Source organism: Lemur catta, chromosome 7 (genome assembly GCF_020740605.2).
Source record: "Lemur catta isolate mLemCat1 chromosome 7, mLemCat1.pri, whole genome shotgun sequence".
In the NCBI taxonomy this organism is placed as follows: Eukaryota; Metazoa; Chordata; class Mammalia; order Primates; family Lemuridae; genus Lemur; species Lemur catta.
The window spans coordinates 99,235,399-99,256,034 of record NC_059134.1 but is presented as its reverse complement, the minus strand read 5'-3'; the positions used below and the strand labels follow the sequence as shown (position 1 = coordinate 99,256,034).

Sequence of the window (20,636 nt, the reverse complement as noted above, 5' to 3'; positions counted from 1 at the left end):
ACATCATCTTAAATTCTAAGAGCCCACTCTGGCTGCTCCGTAGAGAATAAAGAGGACGGAGTCAAACGTAGACAAAGGCAGGAAGGCCAGTTAGACTACTGCAGGAATCAAAGCAAGTGACACTAGCTTGAGGCACTGGAGATTGAGGGAATTGAAGATATTTGTGTTTCTGAAAGTGGAACTGGCAGGACTTCCTAATGAATCACCGAGAGTGAAGTTTCCAAAATGACTCCCAGGTCTCTGGCTTATCCTCCTGAGTGAGCAGAGTGTTCATACCAATGGGCAGGACAGCGCAGGGGGAGTAAGTGGAAGGTGAAGTGGGAAGTGGAAAGTTCGGGCTGGGACGTGACAGTCTGGACATGGTGGGAAGACAGACTAATGCGAACGGCAAGCAGGCAGGGGATACATGAATCAGAAGCTCAAAAGGGCAGTCTGGACTACATAGATAAATGTAATGGGCAGTGCTCCCAGTGTTTTCCCCACGAAGCCAGCGAGTAATTAAATTTAATGATATGAACATTTAGAGTTTTACAATCTAAAATGATTTAGCAATGAAAAGATCTTACACATATATTGGGTCTTTCTCTCAAAAACTCAATGCACATTAACAAGTCAGGATGACGGACGAGAATGCAGGAGCGTTTGGTGGGAAAGAGGCAGGAAGGAGGAGCTCCCACGCAGAAGGGGATGCTGCAGCCTGGAGCCCTCTCCCCAGACTTGGTGTCCTTCCCTACTGGGGCAGAATCACTTGGTCACATTTTACAAAAAAGTTCTTAAACCATACAGTTTAGATGTCATAGTACCTGGGGAGGGGGTTTCTCTTTTCCAGCGATCCATATTTAGCCTTTCTGGACTGGGGCTTTCGTGTTGGTCCAGTAAATAAATTACTACATGTAACATGTTCAGCATACTACCTGGGACATCATTAAGTGCTCAACTACTCACTGCTAATTAACATCAGAACCTGACAACCAGAGGTTCTGGGTTCATTTCTTGGTTACAAATAATGGAAAATAGGCCAGGTGCGGTGGCTCACGCCTATAATCCTAGCACTCTGGGAGGCCGAGGAGGGAGGATCGCTTGAGATCAGGAGTTCGATACCAGCCTGAACAAGAGCAAGACCCTGTCTCTACTGAAAATACAAATAAATTAGCTGGACAACTAAAAATATGTAGAAAAAATTAGCTGGGCATGGTGGTGCATGCCTGTAGTCCCAAATACTTGGGAGGCTGAGGCAGGAGGATTACTTAAGCCCAGGAGTTTGAGGTTGCTGTGAGCTAGGCTGACGCCACGGCACTCTAGCCCAGGCAACAGAGCAAGATTCTTGTCTCCAAAAAAAAAAAAAGAAACAAAATAAGAAAGAAAAAGACAAATAATAAAAAATAAATTCTGTATCTTCTTAACTTTGGCCCAGAAAGAAAGAAAGAAAGAAAGAAAGAAAACAAGAAAGCAAGCAAGCAAAAGATAAAAAGAAAATAAATTCTGACCAGTGTAAGGAAAAAAAGAAATTTATTGGCTTGACTAGCCAGGTGGGTCATGGAACTCATGGAGCTTCTGGAATTAGAGCCTCTGGAAGCAGCAATTCAACATTTTCTAGTTGCCTTTGCTTTTCTTTCTCTGTTGGTTTGATTCTCCTTACTGAAGAAGTGTCTTCTCCACATGACAAAAAATATGGCTGCACCTGCTAAGCAACCCGAGCACTAAGAATTCTCCCTCATTCCCTGCTTCTGTGGATTAATTCCAGAGGAAGACGCGCGATGGGCTCTGGGTCATACGTCTAACCGCTGGGCCACTGTCGTCAGAGGGCTCAGTTACTCTATTTGGCCAAGGTCACGAGCCCGGCAGCAGACCTGGGCTTTGGGAAACGGGCTCCGTTTCTTCCTGTGGGGAGTCACAAATCAAAAGTAAACACAGCCCACCACTGCATTTCTTTTCCGTACTTAGCACACAATGTCAGATCTCACAGTCTCTCGACCTTCGGTTTCCTCATGATAAAATGGAGATAGTAATTCTGACCTATCTCATGTAATTTTTTTTTTTTAATAAGGAGGATCAGACTGGGCGAGGTGGCTCACGCCTGTAATCTTAGCACTCTGGAAGGCTGAGGCGGGAGAATCACTGAGGTCAGGAGTTTGAGACCAGCCTGAGTAGGAGAGAGACCCCGTCTCTACTAAAAATAGAAAAAGTCAGCCAGGTGTGGTGGCACGTGCCTGTAGTCCCAGCTACCCAGGAGGCTTGAAGCAGGAGGATCGCTTGAGCCCAGGAGTTTGAGGTTGCAGTGAGCTGTGATTGCACTACTGCCCTCTAGCCTGGGTGACAGAGCGAGACTCTGTCTCAACAAAAAAAGGTGGGGGGTGGGGATCAAAGGACACAAGGTGTGCGAAAATGCCATACACACATTATCTTCGCTAGCAGTATGGGTCAGGCCAAACTACTTTAACCAAGCTCACTAGATAACAATCTATTAACATATGGTGAAAGTCATAACAATCTTAAAAACATTCAATAATTTTCAACAATAAAAATGGCATAAACTTAGTAAAGGTGTCAAATTAAATTGCCTTAAATGACAGGTTGGGAAGCCTAGCTAAGAAACTGAGTTATTACCAAAAGCATTATCACTAGGTGAACACTGATAAGAGGTAAGGTATGTTGCATAAAACTTTAATTAAAAAGAAGTACAGATTGCTGTTTCTAATTCTTTTCTTTGCCCAATAGCGGTGTGACCTTGGGGTTCTTTCTTTAGTAGTACTATATGGCATAAATTATTTTGTAATAATATGCTAGTTGACATTAACCTGGAAAACTATTACAGATGACTTTTCTGAAAACAGAGACTGGTGCAGTTAACTTTATCAGTGTCTACTGTGTGCCAGGCACTGTACTCATTGCATCGCCATAAAGTACCTAATTTCACATAAACCCAGATTTTGTGAAAATGGCTTTGGTCTTTAATGGCCTGAAGGGCTGTCACTGAAAGGAGGCTGCAGCACAGGCTGAGCAAAACCAATACTGCTTCTTTCACACTCGTTGGCTTTGTAAAGGATCTCGTCCATTGTTCAACTATTACCTTTATGATCCTCTGTCAAAATGGATCAAAATTTGAACTCACATTTCAGGTTATTCCAACGGCCTTGATCAGTTATGTCATTCAAATATGGCCTGATTAGAATCAGCATTTAAGTCTTAAGCTGATTTTGCTCTGTTCCCTGAGTAATAAATTTGGCCAGAACAATCAGGATTTACAAGTGCCAATCTGGAATTAAGCATGTGATTCATATCCTGCATAAGGCAAGTTAGCTTAGTATCAGCAGGGCCCACAAGGTACAGGGTTTATCTAGCTGGCCCCGGCTCAGGCCTGGAAATGGGTTTTCACGGTCTGCACGACTATCTGTAGAGGGGCATAGGGACACAAGAAGGCAGTGGGACATTTGCCTAGGAGCCTGTATGCTTGCTTGCTTGTATTTTTTCAGGTTGAAATCATCAGTTAGCTCAACAAATTTATGTGGGATTCCACATAGAACTCCAAACTAAGGTACTCTGAATATACAACAGGTAATACTAAACATAACTCATAGTCCCAGGCCCAGAAGATTATAACCTCGTTAGGTAGGTAACCAAACCACGTGACTGACCTAAGAATACACAAAAAGCAAAGAAACATGAATGCAAATTCATGCCACACAAACTGCATAAATGCTGAGAATCACAAAGATGAATTCAATTCGCATCTATCCTACTGACCTGTGATCAGGGATGGCTTCTCTGTCTCCCCCAGTAGACTTGGCTAGGCACAACCCTTATGGTACTGAACTTTGTACTCCCAGCACCTATCAAAGTAAGTGACAGAGCAAATGAGCCACAAATGTTGAATAAGACACTTAATGAATGGTTTTAGGTAGGTGGGGTTAATCAAGGAAGCATCCTACAAGTGGTATTTTTTATAACCTTTTTACCCTGATTGTAAAACTAATACAGACTCATCATAAAAAATTCATAAAGTATTAAAGAAAATACAAATTATCTTGATCCACCCAATCCAGAAACAATCACTATTATCATTTCCTTCTAGTCTCATTCCATAGAGTGGCTGTCTCTGCAGCCAAACTTTCATTACATTATTTTTAACGTCTGCATAATATTCCACTGATGGGCATTTAGATTATTTCCATATTTTTTTGCTATCATAAATACTGCTTCAATTTTTTTGTTTATAAATGTTTTTTCCAAAAAGGCTATATCCCTAAACATGGAATTACTTTAAAAAAAAATTTTTTTTTGAGACAGAGTCTGCCTCTGTCACCCGGGCTAGAGTCCAGTGGCATCATCATAGCTCACTGCAAACTCAAACTCCTGGGCTCAAGTGATCCTCCTGCCTCAGCCTCCCAAGTAGCTGGGACTACAGGCACAAGCTACCACGCACAGCTAATTTCTTCTATCTTTGGTAGAGACAGGGTCTTGGTCCTGCTCAGGCTGGTCTGGAACCCCTGACCTCAAGTGATCCTCCCATTTTGGCTTCCCCAGAGTGCTACTCCCGGCCCACATCCTGGCCATTTTTAATCACTCCTTAATTCTTCATTGTGCTAAGAGATCCCAGTGAGCTTGGTGATTTTCTTCTTGCCAGGACTTGGGGTTGTTTCCAGGTTTTGCTATAAAATTTGCTATCTTTGCACAGTCGCCCCACCTCCTACTTTCCCCAAGAGTGAAATTACCTGATCAAAGAGTACAAATCATTTTATAGCTCTTGTTAGACATTGCCAAGTTGTCAGGCAAGGTTTTTATAAAAGGCACATTGGCTGTACAGAGGGGCAGCTGCATGAACCAAGGTGCAGTGGCCTGGCATCTTAACTGGAAGTCAGGACACCAAAACTTCCCCATAGAAACTTAGGAAGTCCCTTCCTCATTATGAACCTCAATTTTCTTGTCTATAAGGTGAAGGATTTGGATTGAATGGATAAAGGTCCTCGTCTACCAGAAATCTGGTCTCTGTATCACCCTCTCCTGACTCCTAGGGGCTCAGATGCTAGCCCGCTGCCTGGGTTAGGCAGGCCTCCTTTCCTCTGGCTGCAGAGTCCATCAAGCGCCCAAAGACTAGTGTAAGCAGAGGAGAGACAGCAGAGCCCAGGACTTCAGAGCACAGGGCTCAAATCTCAGCTCTGCCCCTTAACTAGCTGAGTGACAAAATACTCAGCCTCTCCTGGCTCGGTTTCCCCCTCTGTAACTGAGGTTGGTAACAGTTCCTACCTCATAGGGTTATGAGAATTAAATGAGTTAATGTTTGTGAAACATGAAGAACAGTGTCTAGAACATAGTAAGTGCTTTATAAAGTGTGTGTAGAATAAATAAAGGACAATTGCACACCTAAACTCTGGGTTTCTTCAGGACTGCAACAGTTTCTTAACTGGCACACCCACCTGTGGGTGCATTCCCACTCCTCTTCCTAAAACCCAGAAACCCGAGTCCCAAATCTCTCTGCTTAAAAGTCTCCCAGGGGTCCCAGGTGCCTCCAGGCTAGAATAGAAATGCCTCAACTTGAAGACCCAGGGCTTTCAGACAGGGCTGTCTACAGGTCATGAGATGCTGGGATCATTACTTACGGAACCCAGTTGATATTTTTAATAAATAAAAATGAAAACAAATGGAAATTGTGGGCATTTTAAATGTTTTATTGAGTGAATTAAAGCATTAACAACCCTCCCTCACCAAGCCCAATAAACCAATTGCTATTCACAAGATATTAGGTCATTAAATATGAAATGTCCAATTTTGAATCAAAAGTTTAGTTTATTATATCTCAAACAAGAAACAGTATAGAGTATGCACCTGAACTATCGACACAGTTTTGCCATCTTAATGGTAGCTTGTTTATACCAGCAGCAAAGAAGCCTGCAGAGCTAGTAGTGATGAAATTGCATAAGGTGTTTTCCACAGCTTGTTGAGAATGGAATATTTTTCTTTGCAAGAAGTTGTCCAAAGCCTGGATGAAATGGTAGTCAACTGGCGCAAGGTCTGGTGAATACGCTGGATGACAGAGGGTTTCCAAGTCCAGCCTCTGTAGTTTGAGCAGCGTTGTTTATGCAATATGTGGTCAAGAGTTGTTTTGCAAGAGGATTGGCCTGTCTCTATTGACCAATCTGGGCTGCTTAATGGCAAGCATCCTCATTATTGCGTCCAACCGGTTGCAGTAGACATCCACTGTAGTTGATCGCCCAAGTTTCATGAAGCTGTAATGGATAATACCACCACAGGACCACTAAACAGACACCGTTAGTGTTTTTTTGGTGAATATTCAGTTTTGGACTGTGTTTTGGCACTTTGTCTTTATCCAACCGTTGTGCTGAATGCTTGTGATTATCAAAAAATCAATTTTTCATCACACATAACAATGTGGTGTGGAAATGGTCTGCCTTTATGTTATGACAGCAAAGAAAGGCAAGCTTTGAGACAGCTTCTCTGCTGATGCTTGTTTAATTCATACGGTACCCATCTATCCAGCTTCTTTACCTTGCCAATTTGTTTCAAATGGTCCAATATTATTAGAATGGTAACATTAAACCTTGCTGCTAATTCATGTGTAGGTTGAGATAGATTTGCTTCCACTATAGCTTTCAGCTCATCATTATCCACCTTGGTCTCAGGTCAGCCACGTGGCTGGCTGACTTTCAAGATTAAAATCACTAGAACGGGAACTTCTCAAACCATCTAAGTACTGTGCATTCATTAGCTGCATCCTTCCCAAGCACTTTGTTGATATTTCGAACTGTCTGCACTGCATTGGTTCCATGATGGAACTAATATTCAAAAACAACAGGAACTATTGACTTATCTATGATTTCACAAAAAGTGCTTTAAAAAAAAGTTTCTGGGTTTTAGAAAGAGGAGTGGTAATGCACCCACAGGTGGGTGTGCCAGTTAAGAAACTGTTGCAGTCCTGAAGAAACCCAGAGGTGTTCAATTGTCCTTTATTTATTCTACACACACTTTATAAAGCACTTACTATGTTCTAGACACTGTTCTTCATGTTTCACAAACATTAACTCATTTAATTCTCATAACCCTGTGAGGTAGGAACTGTTACCAACCTCAGTTACAGAGGGGGAAACCGAGCCAGGAGAGGCTGAGTATTTTGTCACTCAGCTAGTTAAGGGGCAGAGCTGAGATTTGAGCCCTGTGCTCTGAAGTCCTGGGCTCTGCTGTCTCTCCTCTGCTTACACTAGTCTTTGGGCGCTTGATGGACTCTGCAGCCAGAGGAAAGGAAGCCTGCCTAACCCAGGCAGCGGGCTAGCATCTGAGCCCCTAGGAGTCAGGAGAGGGTGGTACAGATTTCTGGTAGACAAGGACCTTTATCCATTCAATCCAAATCCCTCACTTTGCAGACAAGAAAATTGAGATTCATAATGGGGGAGGAACTTCCCAAATTCCTATGGGGAAGTTTTGGTGTCCTGACTTCCAGTTAAGATGCCAGGCCACTGCACCTTGGTTCATGCAGCTGCCCCTCTGTACAGCCAATGTGCCTTTTATAAAAACCTTGCCTGACAACTTGGCAATGTCTAACAAGAGCTATAAAATGATTTGTACTCTTTGATCAGGTAATTTCACTCTTGGGGAAAGTAGGAGGTGGGGCGACTGTGCAAAGATAGCAAATTTTATAGCAAAACCTGGAAACAACCCCAAGTCCTGGCAAGAAGAAAATCACCAAGCTCACTGGGATCTCTTAGCACAATGAAGAATTAAGGAGTGATTAAAAATGGCCAGGATGTGGGCCGGGAGTAGCACTCTGGGAGGCCAAAATGGGAGGATCACTTGAGGTCAGGGGTTCCAGACCAGCCTGAGCAGGAGCAAGACCCCATTTCTACCAAAAATAGAAGAAATTAGCTGTGCGTGGTGGCTTGTGCCTGTAGTCCCAGCTACTTGGGAGGCTGAGGCAAGAGGAGCACTTGAGCCCAGGAGTTTGAGTTTGCAGTGAGCTGTGATGATGCCACTGCACTCTAGCCGGGGTGACAGACGGAGGGAGACCCTGTCTCAAAAAAAAAAAAAAAAAAAAAGACCAGGGTGTGAACTATGTTGATAGGTAGAAAAATATTAATACTTCAGGCAGCACAAGGTGTGGAACAGCACAGGGAGGCGGCGGGAGTTTCCATCCGTGTGGTGTCCCATCTGGAGACCTTGGCTAAGGCAACCATTGCGTAAAGAAGATGCCCCTAGGCCGGGCGCGGTGGCTCACGCCTATAATCCTGGCACTCTGGGAGGCCGAGGCGGGTGGATCGTTTGATCTCAGGAGTTCGAGACCAGCCTGAGCAAGAGCGAGACCTCGTCTCTACTAAAAATAGAAAGAAATTATCTGGACAGCTAAAAATATATATAGAAAAAATTAGCCGGGCATGGTGGCGCATGCCTGTAGTCTCAGCTACTGGGGAGGCTGAGGCAGGAGGATCGCTTGAGCCCAGGAGTTTGAGGTTGCTGTGAGCTAGGCTGACGCCATGGCACTCACTCTAGCCTGGGCACCAGAGTGAGACTCTGTCTCAAAAAAAAAAAAAAGAAGATGCCCCTGGGCAGCCCCGCTCCCGGGACAGCCTGGGCTGCAGGACGACCCGGTCGCAGGGAGAGCCTCCCTCCACCCCCTGCCCTGGTCCTGGCCGCCTCTCAGCCACCCCTGGGCCCCGACGCCTCCATGCACTCATTTACGGAGCTTCGCCCGCTTCCGCCGCCAGCCTGGCCGGGCCGGGCCGGCCAACTCCTGCTCGCACCGGGACCCTCTGCCTGCACGGGAACTGTTATTCCGACTGCGGCGCCTCCCGGGAGCCATCGCCGAGACACCAGCCAGACGTTAGGAAGCGGAATCGGGCGGCGACGCACACAAGAAGCCCGCCAGGGGGCGCGCGCCGACCCCGCTACGAGTGTCGGGGTCTCGCGGGCGTGGGGCGAGGGCTCGCTCCCCGCGCCAGAAGGCCCGGCCAATGGGAGCGCGCTGCCGGGCTCGGAAGTCCGCGCCGCGGCGCCGAAAACCCGGCCCGCGCACCAGCGGACCGGCTCCCTGAGCACGCGAGGCCGGCGTGGACGCCGAGCGCACGCCTGACAGCCCCTGCACGGCCGGCGCGCGGCGCCTTCAGGCTGGCCATGGCCCCCGGCCCGCCGGCGGCCGAGACCCCGGCCCAGGGGCCCACTCCGCGCTACTTCACCTGGGAAGAGGTGGCGCAGCGCTCCGGGCGCCAGGAGCGGTGGATCGTGATCGACCGGAAGGTGTACAACATTAGCGAGTTCACACGCCGGCACCCGGGGGGCTCCCGGGTCATCAGCCACTACGCCGGGCAGGATGCCACGGTGAGCGCTGCCAGGCGAGGGCACGGGAGAGGGCAGGGCTGCGCGGCCGCGGCCCGAGGCTGCTTGCGTGGGAGCCAGGAAGTTCGGCACCCAGGGCCTAACGACTAATTCGGAGAAAAGCCGGGAGGCGCCCGAGCATACCTGTTGCCCGGAGACGGGTGTGCCGCGGGGACAGGATGCAAGGGCCGGAGGGGGGCTCTGGAAATCGGAGTCTGGGGAGTGGGGATGGAAGCCAGCAACATGCACACACAAACAAAGGGCTGCGCTGCCCGCGCATTCCGCCTGTAGCCCGAGTCTCCGGTCTCCAGGCGTGGGCCGGACCCAGAGCTGGGTTAGAAGGGAAGAGAGCAAGGATGCTGGGCGCCAGGGGCGGAGGAGTCAGTGGCAGGGAGAGGGAGTCACGTCCTGTCTCGAAGGCTGGGAGGGAGAGCGCTGCTGTGTATGGACCGAGTGCGCGCCGGGCTCCACTCGCTTGGCAGGAGCGGGGAGGGAGGAAGAGGCGGGGGGCCCTCTTGAAGATACGGCTGAAACGGGAAAACTTGGGGAGCCCACTGCCTTGGGAACCCCTGCGCCTAGAGGATGCGGAAGGGACATCACGCGCCGGAAAGGGCAAGCCGCGCTGGCACTCTGGGGAAAATGGGAACAGCATTAGCATACACTTAGCGAGGACGTGTCCTCGAATCCTGCCGGGGAGCGCATTGGCCGCAGGCCAGCGAGTCTCCAGCTATTCGGCGCAGTGGACAGCCGTTTGCACTTCATGGCGCTAGGCCTCTTGCGGGGTCGCGTCCCTCCTTTCCTTGGGCCTCACTGCGGGGTCTGCGCGCTTCCCAGCCCGGGTCCTGCAGCCTCTCTTTCTAGACTAGTCTTCAGAGCTAAGGCACCTGGCGCCTCCCTAGCGGGCTGTAGTGCCAGAGAGGAGGGAGGGCTTCCCTGCGACCTGAAAGTTGGGACGTTCCTTGGCGGCCAGGATAGCGTCGCCTCCCCGTGTATCCCTTTTTGATCTTGTGGCCTGCAGCATGACCTCCTCCGCAGTCCCCCTTCACTGCCCCGGCGGCCCAGAGTGCGCCTCGGGTCACCATGGTTCCCATAACGAGGTCGCAGCGGAGCTCAAACGCCGCAGGGCGAAGACCCGCCCCACCCTCTGACACCAACCCGCCAAGGGGGCGAGGCCAGAGGCTGTGCTGATCACCTGAGTGGTCACTCGGGGGGAGCCCAGACGGCGGCCGACAGCGCAGGCGTGGGCTGGCGCTTGCGCAGATGGAGCAGGCACCGACGCTGGGGCTCCCGCAGTGTGATTTGGGGCCAGGGATACCGCGGTAGGGACTGCGATTGGTCCAGATGTGTGGTGCCACCGGCCGCCCCATCCCCCCGCGCCCCGCCCCACATGCCGGGTCTCGATAGCTCCTGGAACCTTAGGATGTGAATCTTGAATCTGGAATCTTGTTGCCAGGATCCCACCTTGCATAACCAAAATTAGCCACCCTAGAGCAGGGAGTGGTGAGAGCGCTTGGGGAAATACAGAACCCTACTGGGAACAATAGCGGAGAGGAGGAGGAATACAAAAGTTCCCTAGTTTGGACATTGGATGTCCCCCTCTTTGCAGTTATGGAGAACACTAGCTATGAGAGAGAAGGGACTTGTTAACAAGTTCCATAAGAAAAGACTGAGAAGTCTCATAGCCCCACCTATCCCTTCTGTTCTGTACCAATACCTAAATCCTTGGGCAGAAGCTGTCCCCAGAGACACCCAGGGAAAGGGCCAGCCCAGACAGGTCTTTCTAGGTGGTGCCCTTCTAATTAGGACACGGATGCTGGGTGGTCTTGAGCTGTGGACACCTGGGAGAGGTCTGAGCACCCGCAAAGGGCAGCTGGCCCAGGAAGGTGGTCTCTGCTTCAATTTGGGTACAGCCTTTTTGCTGGCAGGAGGATGGCCTTTGGTGTGAGCCCTCTAGGAGTGGGGGGCTGGCTCCCTCACCTTTCTGTCTTGTCTCCTGCTTGCAGGACCCCTTTGTGGCATTCCACATCAACAAGGGCCTGGTGAGGAAGTATATGAACTCTCTCCTGATTGGAGAACTGTCTCCAGAGCAGCCCAGCTTTGAGTCCACCAAGAACGTGAGACCCTGTTTGCTCTTGGGAGACTCTTGGTTGTTGGGGGTGGGAAGGGGGGAGAAGGAAAGCCCAGATGGGATCACAGGTGACCACAGTCAGTAGTTCTAGGGAGTCTTGAGGTCCCTGCTTCTCTTGCATAGTCATGGGGTCACAGGCCCAAGGGAGCAGGGCTTGCAAACCTATGGCTCTCCCAATGCTGTCACTACTATGCCTACCATCATCATCATCAACAACACGAGACCTATTTATTGAGCACTTACTATGTGCCAAGCATAAACTCATAAATTCCCACACATTTACAGATGAGAAAACTGAGGCTCAGAGAGGTTAAGCAACATGGCCACGGATCACACAGTCAGTAAATGGCAAAGCAGGGACTTAAGTCAGCTTAACTCTTAGGCATGATCCTCCTGTCATCCTCATTATTGTGGTGTCTCTGCCTAGGACTCGGGACTTCCCACAGCCACCTTAGTGGGAGGTCCTTGAGCCTGAGAGGACTGTTGTCTCAAGTGTTGGTTTGCAGCTGAGAAGAATAATAGGCCCCCTCTCCCTTCCCAGAAAGAGCTGACTGATGAGTTCCGGAAGCTGCGGGCCACAGTGGAGCAGATGGGGCTCATGAAGGCCAACCATATGTTCTTCCTGCTGTACCTTCTGCACATCCTGCTGCTGGATGTCACTGCCTGGCTCACCCTTTGGGTCTTTGGGACATCCTTCGTGCCCTTCCTCCTCTGTGCGGTGCTGCTCAGTGCAGTGCAGGTGAGAGCCTTTGGCTTGTCAAGTGCACAGCCGTGCTCAGCGTCCCTGGGGAAAGCTCTTTGACCCCTTCAGAAGGCCAAGGAGCTCTGCCCTCCGAGGGAGAGTTAGCGCAGCAGGAGAACGTATGTTCCATTTCTGAGGCTTTTAGCTGCTCGTCAGCTATGTGCATCTTCATTTCTCTCACTGCCTCTCCACCTGCTGCTTGCAGGGTTCCCTTCCTCCTATGGAATTTCTTCTCTGAAACTTCAGGTTCAGGTTCTGCCACAGCCCAAGTGTGCCAAGAACAAAGATCCTGGTTTGACTTGGTTCCCTCCCCACCATTAACATTGCCCAACATGCTAATAATGGTTGGGCCCCAATTCTTGGCTGTCAGACTCACTTGGTAAGCCTTCTCCTCATCTGTGACCCTTTTTGTATTCTGGACTCCAGTCCATAAGCCGTGAACTTCAGAGCTGGGGAAACTGAAGAACAGGGAAAGGATAGTGATTTACCGCAACTCACATGTGAGTCAGTGGCAGAGCCAGGATTAGGACCCATGTTTCCTGACTGCTAATGCACATCGCGGGCTTTGGTGGATGAAGGAAGATGGAGGGGCTGAAGGAGGCGTTAAAGTCAGTGAGAGGGATGCTGGGCTGGTGGGCTGTTCTCAGTGCTGACTTTTCTTACCCAGGCCCAGGCTGGCTGGCTGCAGCATGACTTTGGGCACCTCTCAGTCTTCAGCACCTCCATGTGGAACCATCTGCTACATCATTTTGTCATTGGCCACCTGAAGGTCAGTGGGATAGAGAGGGGCTCTCTGAAACTCCAGGCAACAGAGGGCTGCTGGGGCAGGGGGGAAGGGCACTAGGTTTTCATCCTCGTGTCCCCGCTTTTCTGTAGGGGGCCCCTGCCAGTTGGTGGAACCACATGCACTTCCAGCATCATGCCAAGCCCAACTGCTTTCGCAAAGACCCAGACATCAACATGCATCCCCTCTTCTTTGCCTTGGGGAAGATCCTGTCTGTGGAGGTGAGCAGAGGTATCAGTGGAAAGGTCTTGGGGAACGGAAAACAGCCAGCATGGAGGGCTTTGGGGGAAATGCCCACAGTGTTGTCAGTGTGGGTAAGACATAAAGGGCTGGGCTGGCTGGGGCCTTTGCCATTTGGAAGTTCTGGGAATCAACAGGCAGTAGACTGGGGCTGCCCAGGACAGCATCACCATCCTCCCTGGTGAGTTCAGTCAGCGCATAGTTATTGCATACAAAGTACCATGTGCTGCAAAGGATCCAGAGGATGACCAGGAGATCACTGTGTGAGCCCTGCTCATCCTAGGGGGTGATGAGGGCACCTCCTGGGGCTACTTTTGACCCTCCTGCCCAGGCAGTCACCCTCTGCACTTGGTATTGCTCTCAACACTTGGATCTCCTACTTGTCAGTCATCCCTGTCCCCTGGACTGATATCCAGAACACAGATAGGACTGTCTTACTCTTCTTTGACACCCAGTGCCTGGAACATTCACTCGCCGAGTGCTTCCCACCCTTCTGATCCCAGCCTGACTTCTGTGGTGGTCAGCATTGGGTTTGAGCAGAAATCATAACATAGTGCCGAAGGAAGAATGTCTCGGGGTAGAGATCTGGTGAGCTTTTAGTAAACATCAGGCAATGGAAGGCTCTGAAACGCCAGCAGAATCCTTTGAAAAGTTCATTTAAAACCCCGAGTCCCAAGGCTCTGGGCTACAGTTAGAGTTCTGCCAGGTCCTCTCCTCCAACTCTGTGACATTTCAGCTTGCCAGGAATTAAACTATTGTTAAATGCATTTCAATTCTAGGCATGAGTTCAAGGTAGCCTGGCTCTGTTCTCCCCTCTGGCCATGAGAACGCTGTGGAAGGCTTTGGCGACACTGGCTGTCCTGACATGAGGAACTCATAGTTTGAGGTCCATACCCCACCTGTCCATAATGTTCCAGTTTTCCTACCTCTTGAACATGGGCTTCTTGGGTTTGTTACATGTCCAACCCCAACCCTGTGTGAGCCAGCCCTGACCCCCAACCTGGCTCGGTTGGCTGCTTCAAGGGCAGTGTGGTTATTTACTGGGCAGTAGTACTTCCATTGTCACTACAGGGGGTTAAAAAAACAGGTGAGGAGGCTAAGGGGCAGGGAACCATCTCACACCACTCCCTTTATTGCATCTTGGTACTCGGGTATTCCATCTGCAGACATGAAAGATGGAGAATGATCTGGGACCCAAAATAGCCTTTCCTTTTGTTTTTTCCTTTTTCTGCCCGCTAGCTATGAGGCTGGGGATAGGCTGCCATTTAGTGAATACCTGGGCTGTCAGCTGTTGGGGGCTTGCTTCAGTCCCTCAGGGTACAGCTTAACTGGATCTTGATGTCCGTGCTGACCCTGTGACATCCACCTCTGTGCCTCCCAGCTCTCCTGGAGGAGAAGGAGGTGCAGGGGACACTCTGTTCTAAATGGAACCCTTCTGACTGAGGGTCTAAACAAAATGGGGCAAAGTTATTAGGATCATAATGGCATTTAGTTGCCATTCAAGGAGGCAGCAATGGACAGGGCTCCTTTTCATAACAGTTCCAAGATAGGAGGCCAGGGTTCTGCCCCACCCATCCCACCAAACAAGAAGGGTGCTTTTCTTTCAGTTTCCCCCTCAGTTAATGTGGATCAGGATGGGGTGACTGTCACCACCGCATCTAGCTCACCAGCAAGCCTTGTTCACACTGCCTCTGAAGCACATCCCAAACCCACTGACTTCGAGAGCTCCACCGCTCTGCCTCCCCCTGCCTGGTCCAGCTCTAGTCTGCATTAGCTCCAGCCTCCTCCCTGCAGCTATACCTGCCGCCTACAATTCTCTTCACCTCTAGCCAGAGTGAGCAATTTAAAGCACAAAGCAAATCATGCCACATCCGTTGAAAACCTTCCAGCGACTTATTGCCACTGAAATAAAACCCAAACTCCCTACCATGGTCTTACCAAGGCCTTCTAAGGCCCTACGTGGTCTGGCCCCTCCCTGCGTTTCTGGTCTTCTCACTCTCCCATTGCTTCCTGTCCCTTGAGCGTCCGGGAGCCTCTGCGCTGGCCATTCCTCTGCTTTGAATGTTCCTCCACTGCCTGTCTGCACTGCTGGCCCCTCTCATCAGTCAAGTCTCAGTTCAGATGGCAGCACCTGGCCGTGCGGGAGGGTGTGTCTGACCACCCTGGCTGCCTCCCTCACTCTGTCCTATTTTCCTCTTTTTAATCTGTGAACCACCTTGAGCTCTGTTGACAAATTTATCACTGGTTTCCTCTCCCAGGCTGTAGGCTGTGAGGGTAGGAACTGTGTATTGTTCACCTCTCTATCTTCAGCAGCTAGAACAGTGCCAGGCGCACAGTAGGTGCTCAAGTACTTGTTGAATGACTCTGTTAATGTGGAAAGAATGCTTCATCTAGCTAAAGTGATTTGCACAGAGTAAGCCCTCAGTAAACGACCTGTGAACACAGAGGGCAGACGCGTGGAGGGACGAGCTGGCATTCTGCTCTGGAGTCCAGGGCTCCTCTGGTGCCCTCATGGTTGTCTGGTCGCCTGAACTAGTTGGGGCGAGAGAAACAGAAGGAGCCGTGGAGTGACAGCAGAGCTTTGCTGTCATGTTTCTGTGAGCCCATGCTAGGGGTTCTGGGTTGACTGGTTGTCTGTCCTGGCAGTCCCAGCCTGTCTCTTCAGCAGCTGGGCTTACAAAATGACCATCACCTGCTGGGGGAAACTTTGCCAGAACTTTCAGATTGCCAAGTTGTTCTTGGTATCCTTTCTACAAATATTTGCCAAACTTTGCTTAGCTTTCAAGAGATTTTGTAAAGCTCATGAGACCCAAAGATTTTGATGGGGAGGATTAGGAGCTGGATATAGCAGGAATACCTAATCTGTATAGGGGTAGATTCTGGTTGTCCATAGAGAGTCTGATGTCAAAAACGTACCAGATGGGAGAAAGGAAGGGGAGAGGACAGTGGAGCCTGGAAACCTCATTACAAAGGTGTCTCTGGGTGAACACAAGGAGTCCTCAGGACACCTGCGCTGTGCACGTCCCTCACATAGGCATGGCCGTCGAGCTGCAGGCCGTGGCGTGGCACACTTGCAGGGCACAGCCCGGTGCTTCATGCTCCATGTGCTGGAGGTAAGGCTGGGCCCGCTGGAGCCTTCCAGCAGCACCAGCAAGCTGACAGCTCTGCAGCAGGCCCACACTTCTAAGCAGGGGGAAACTAAGGTCACAGGAGAAGGGAAACAGGTGACTGGTCTATAGATGCTGATTTGTTTGCTTGTCTTTACAGCTTGGTAAACAGAAGAAGAAATACATGCCATACAACCACCAGCACAAATACTTCTTTCTGAGTGAGTGTCCTTGTCGAACATGGGGAGCTGCCTTGGGAGGGGGTGCTGAGGGTATGAGGAGGAAATGGCTCTCCAAGGTATAGTGGTATGTTAGGGGAGGAGGCTGGAAGAAGCACCCCAACCCAGGTGACTCCCTGCATGGGAGCAGTTTGCCCTCTCAGCTGAGCAAAGGCAACAATTAGGCTAACGTTTGGTCATTTGGTTGGGAGGCGAACCTCATCTTAAACCTTGTGAAACAGAGACCTGGGCCACAGTGACCTAGCTGAGTCTAGTCCAGCTCCCAGGGCAGCAAAGGTACAGATAGCTCTGGGGGGCACAGTGGAAGAGCTGTTAGAACTGAGAAGAAGACATTTCTGTGGTTGTCTTAAGCACTTTCTGAAGACTGCTATACATTCCCTGCTTTACAAGTCTGCTCCATAATGCTCAAAATTTGAGCTTTAAAACTCCTTTAAAATTTCAATTTTTAAAAGGAAGGGAAGGAAGGATTTCACTGATCCCATTTTAGTTTGAAGGAATTCCTCCTAACTGCTTATCACCAACTATCCCTACTAGAGAAAGGTGGATGGGGCAGAAGGGTGGAGAAGAGACCTCTGGAAGAAAGGATTTTAGAATCCATGGCACCTGAAGATAGCGGAGCCGTGGGTGGGCCTGGTAGAGCAGGGGCTCACAGGCAGCATCAGGTACTGCAGGGAGGAGACACAGAACAGGAAATGGGGCAGCATGTGGGATGACACCCACCTCTTCAACTCCCAGTTGTTTTTCAAAAGAAGCCCTCTGTTCCTTCCCACAGCTGCCCTCCAGGACTCCAGGTTGGGGTGGCACAAGCCCATCTCCCTGGTCCACAGAAGTGAGCTGCTCCTCCCGGGCAGGATCAGCACGGCCCTCCCCACACACACACACGCTGCCTGGCTTCTGCAGCCTCAGCCTCACGGTAGAGCAGCCCGGACACAGGGCCAGTGACTGCAGGGACAGGCCTAGTGCCAGTAGGAAGGCCCTGGCCAAGGCAACGCAGGGAGCATTTTAACGACACAGGAGCAGAGCAAGTCCCACAGGTGGAGCTGCTTGTTCTGCTGGAAGCTGGGAGAGTGCCACTCCCACGCCTCACCCTCAGGGCACTGTCTTGGGATATTTCTCCTTGTCTGGACTTGCATTTGTGCCGCCTTCAGTGCCTGCTGGCTCCAGTGGATTGAGGAGCAGCTGGAGAGGTGACGGGGGATGGCGGACGAGGCAGCCCATGCTGGAGGCTGTCTCTGTAGCACCAATCAGCCCTTTCCTGACCCTCACGCGGCTCATGCCCCCTCCCTGTCTCTGTTTCTTCCCCAGTTGGGCCCCCGGCCTTGCTGCCTCTCTACTTCCAGTGGTATATTTTCTATTTTGTTATCCAGCGGAAGAAGTGGGTGGTGAGTATCCATGCCCAGAGGTCCCACATCCTGTCTTCAGTATCCAGACAGGGCAAAACAGGTTTTCCCGGGAAGCTGAGACTGACTTCAGGCCTAATGTAGAGCAAAATAATAGAACCAGGTATAGATTCTCCTTATCTCTAAGTGGGATGCAGTGATTTGGGCTTAGCAGGCAACCTGACTCTCAATGCCCGATTCCATGCAGCCAGCATCTCCTGAGGTTCTTGTGCTGGGCATGATGCCAGGGCCAGGCTGGGCCGGGGAAGGTGAGGGGGAAACAGTACCTATGCTTAAGAAACTTCTGATGAAGCAGAATGGGGTTGTTAGCAGAAAAGAGATACAGGCAAAAGGTTCTGGGGATTCCAAAAGGGGCTTGACTGCACTTGGCCCTTGTGAAGACACTTTTCTAGCTGGCCTTAGGATGGGCAGTTGACAGGCAGAGGTGGGCCAGGGGGAGGATGGACTCTGAGCCGAGAAGCTGAGAAGTGAGGCGAGTTTGGCCACCGGACATATCATGGAAGACTCAGATGTTGGGGGAAGAGTATGGTGCTTGGTTCAGTGTGCAGAACAGTGACTGGAGTTTTGATCAGGGCACCAGCATGGACTGAGGCCTGGTCCCAGAAGAGTCATTTGGTGGCATGCTGAATGGTTCAGATGGGTTGGGAGGAGCTGAAGGCAGGGAGACCCTGTAGGCCTTGCTATTTGTGAAGGTGACAGACAAGGAGGGCTGGGAGGTGCCACTAGGAATGGAAGGAAGGAGCAGTGGCACTAGATACTGTAGGATTGGGCCCCTGAGAGGAGAAGCTGAAAAGGAGCGACTACCAGGAGAATGGCCGCAGCATGCAAAGAGATGGGTGAAGTGAGAGGAAGAGGAAGAGCTGCATTGTGGCTAAAACACGCTGTGCCTTGCTCACGGCAGGACCTGGCCTGGATGATCACCTTCTACGTCCGCATCTTCCTTACTTATGTGCCGCTGCTGGGGCTGAAAGGCTTCCTGGGCCTCTTCTTCATGGTCAGGTAGTATAGGGACCAGGGATTGGTGAAGGAAAGCAAGATGTTGGGGGGTGACCAGTCTGACCTGGGGGCTGTGCCGGGACTTTGGGTAGCAGGGGGTGTTTCAGGAGTTGTCAGGAAGGGTAGAGAGGCTGGAAGGGAAGTGAAAACTCTGGGCTCTGCTATACTGTTTCTGTCTGTGTGCAACAGGTTCCTGGAAAGCCACTGGTTTGTGTGGGTGACACAGATGAACCACATCCCCATGCACATTGATCACGACCGGAACAAGGACTGGGTCTCCACCCAGGTAAGGGACGGTCTCTCACAACACCGAGGCATAACACAACTAATGAAAAGGGTGGGTGGGTAAGAGTAATTGCAAAAAAAAAAAAAAAAAAAAAGGACTAAATGGCCCCCCACCCCCACCCCCGACAGCATTTCCTCCTTAGCTGAGGCTTCTCTCCTGCCACTCTGTGAGGGGAGTGAGCAGGACAGTCCCTGCCCCGTCGTCAGCCAGCCTTACCTGGAGTAGGCTGGGCAAAAGCTGGGTCTTTTCCTCCAGCTCCAGGCAACATGCAACGTCCACAAGTCTGCCTTCAACGACTGGTTCAGTGGACACCTCAACTTCCAGATTGAGCACCAGTGAGTAGGGGGAGCTGGGGAGCGTGCAGGGTGGGCAGCAGGTGGGAGCAGAGGAGCAGGAGCCACTGACTCTCCTCTTGTTCTCCCTGAAGTCTTTTCCCCACGATGCCCCGACACAATTACCACAAAGTAGCTCCCTTGGTGCAGTCCCTGTGTGCCAAGCATGGCATAGAGTACCAGTCCAAGCCTCTGCTCTCAGCCTTCGCCGACATTGTCCAGTGAGTATCTGACTGAGCCCAGGACTGTGGCTGCTAGGGAGGGAAAAGGGCAGGACAATGGGAATGGTGGTAATGCATGGGGTGGGAATGACAGGGTTTTCCCAGTTGTCAGCAGTGGAGGTCACCAAGGCAACGGCAGGGTGCTCTATTGGTCTTGTGGCCAGGTCAGGCCTGTGCCCTCGCTGGGCTTCCCCTTGGTGCCATGGCCCAAGCCAGCTTCTCAGAAGCAAAGGGGAGGGAGGGAAGCCACCACATGGAAGAGGGCCTTAAGTCACGGGGCTCAGCCTCCGTCTGTCTGTAAGAACCGCACTGCTCCATGTCTGGTGGGCCCAGCTCTGCCTGTCTCCCTCACTGTCTGCTCCATCTTGTCCCTGCAGCTCACTGAAGGAGTCGGGGCAGCTCTGGCTGGATGCCTATCTTCACCAATAACGACAGCGCCCCCTGCCCCACGTGGAGGAAGAAGAGGAGGACTCTGGAGCCAAAGCAGAGTGGAGCTTGAGGGACAATGCCACTATAATTCTAGTATTCAGAGAGGGGGTGGGCTTGGGGACATAAAGGCTCTGGCTCCAGCCTCTCCCTTTTATCCTCTAGGCACATATCTAAAGAGGTGTGAGGGGGACACACAAGTCCCCCAGAAGGAAGGAAGGAGCTTTTGGGGTAGGGATGTGAGACAGTTTTATTGTTCCCTTTTTCTGGTTTGGCAGATGCAGGTGGCTGTGAGCAAAGGGAACCAGGAGGGTATTAGAAGAGGGGGATCGACTGAGTCCAGAGCCAGGAAGGTTTAGCACTAAAACTCCACTCATATAAAGGGTGAGCTCATCTCACTGGTCCACTTCTCCACCC

General features: G+C 50.8%; 1 protein-coding gene and 1 long non-coding RNA gene across 5 annotated transcripts; one reads left to right on the top strand and one right to left on the bottom strand.

Moving 5' to 3' along the window:
- Positions 1-1,512: 1,512 nt before the first annotated feature.
- LOC123641270 lies at positions 1,513-10,311 on the bottom strand. Of its 3 annotated transcripts, none has more exons than XR_006736259.1 (3): positions 9,979-10,311; positions 3,745-3,830; positions 1,513-1,881 (listed from the first exon to the last, which is right to left on the bottom strand). It is a non-coding gene; the product is annotated as an uncharacterized LOC123641270 (long non-coding RNA). The 3 variants fall into 3 exon arrangements; XR_006736260.1 differs by lacking the exon at positions 9,979-10,311 and adding an exon at positions 9,463-9,530; XR_006736261.1 differs by lacking the exon at positions 9,979-10,311 and adding an exon at positions 9,180-9,232.
- Positions 8,935-20,360, top strand: FADS1 (fatty acid desaturase 1). 2 transcript variants are annotated; one of them, XM_045555841.1, is made up of 12 exons: positions 8,935-9,321; positions 11,322-11,432; positions 11,988-12,185; positions 12,856-12,957; positions 13,065-13,193; positions 16,480-16,540; positions 17,864-17,940; positions 18,860-18,957; positions 19,144-19,240; positions 19,496-19,575; positions 19,668-19,793; positions 20,171-20,360. In XM_045555841.1, exons 1-12 carry the CDS (start codon positions 9,118-9,120, stop codon positions 20,220-20,222), a joined length of 1,335 nt encoding a protein of 444 aa, XP_045411797.1. In that variant the 5' UTR covers positions 8,935-9,117; the 3' UTR covers positions 20,223-20,360. The 2 variants fall into 2 exon arrangements, with proteins under 2 accessions (XP_045411797.1, XP_045411796.1); XM_045555840.1 differs by lacking the exon at positions 8,935-9,321 and adding an exon at positions 10,594-10,637.
- The last annotated feature ends 276 nt before the right edge of the window (positions 20,361-20,636 follow it).

Coding starts and splice junctions, on each gene's coding strand:
- FADS1 (XM_045555841.1), top strand. CDS start 9,118: ATGGCCCCCGGCCCGCCGGCGGCCGAGACCCCGGCCCAGGGGCCCACT. Junction 13,194..16,479: donor GGAAGATCCTGTCTGTGGAG/GTGAGCAGAGGT, acceptor TTGTCTTTACAG/CTTGGTAAACAGAAGAAGAA. Junction 16,541..17,863: donor GCACAAATACTTCTTTCTGA/GTGAGTGTCCTT, acceptor TTTCTTCCCCAG/TTGGGCCCCCGGCCTTGCTG.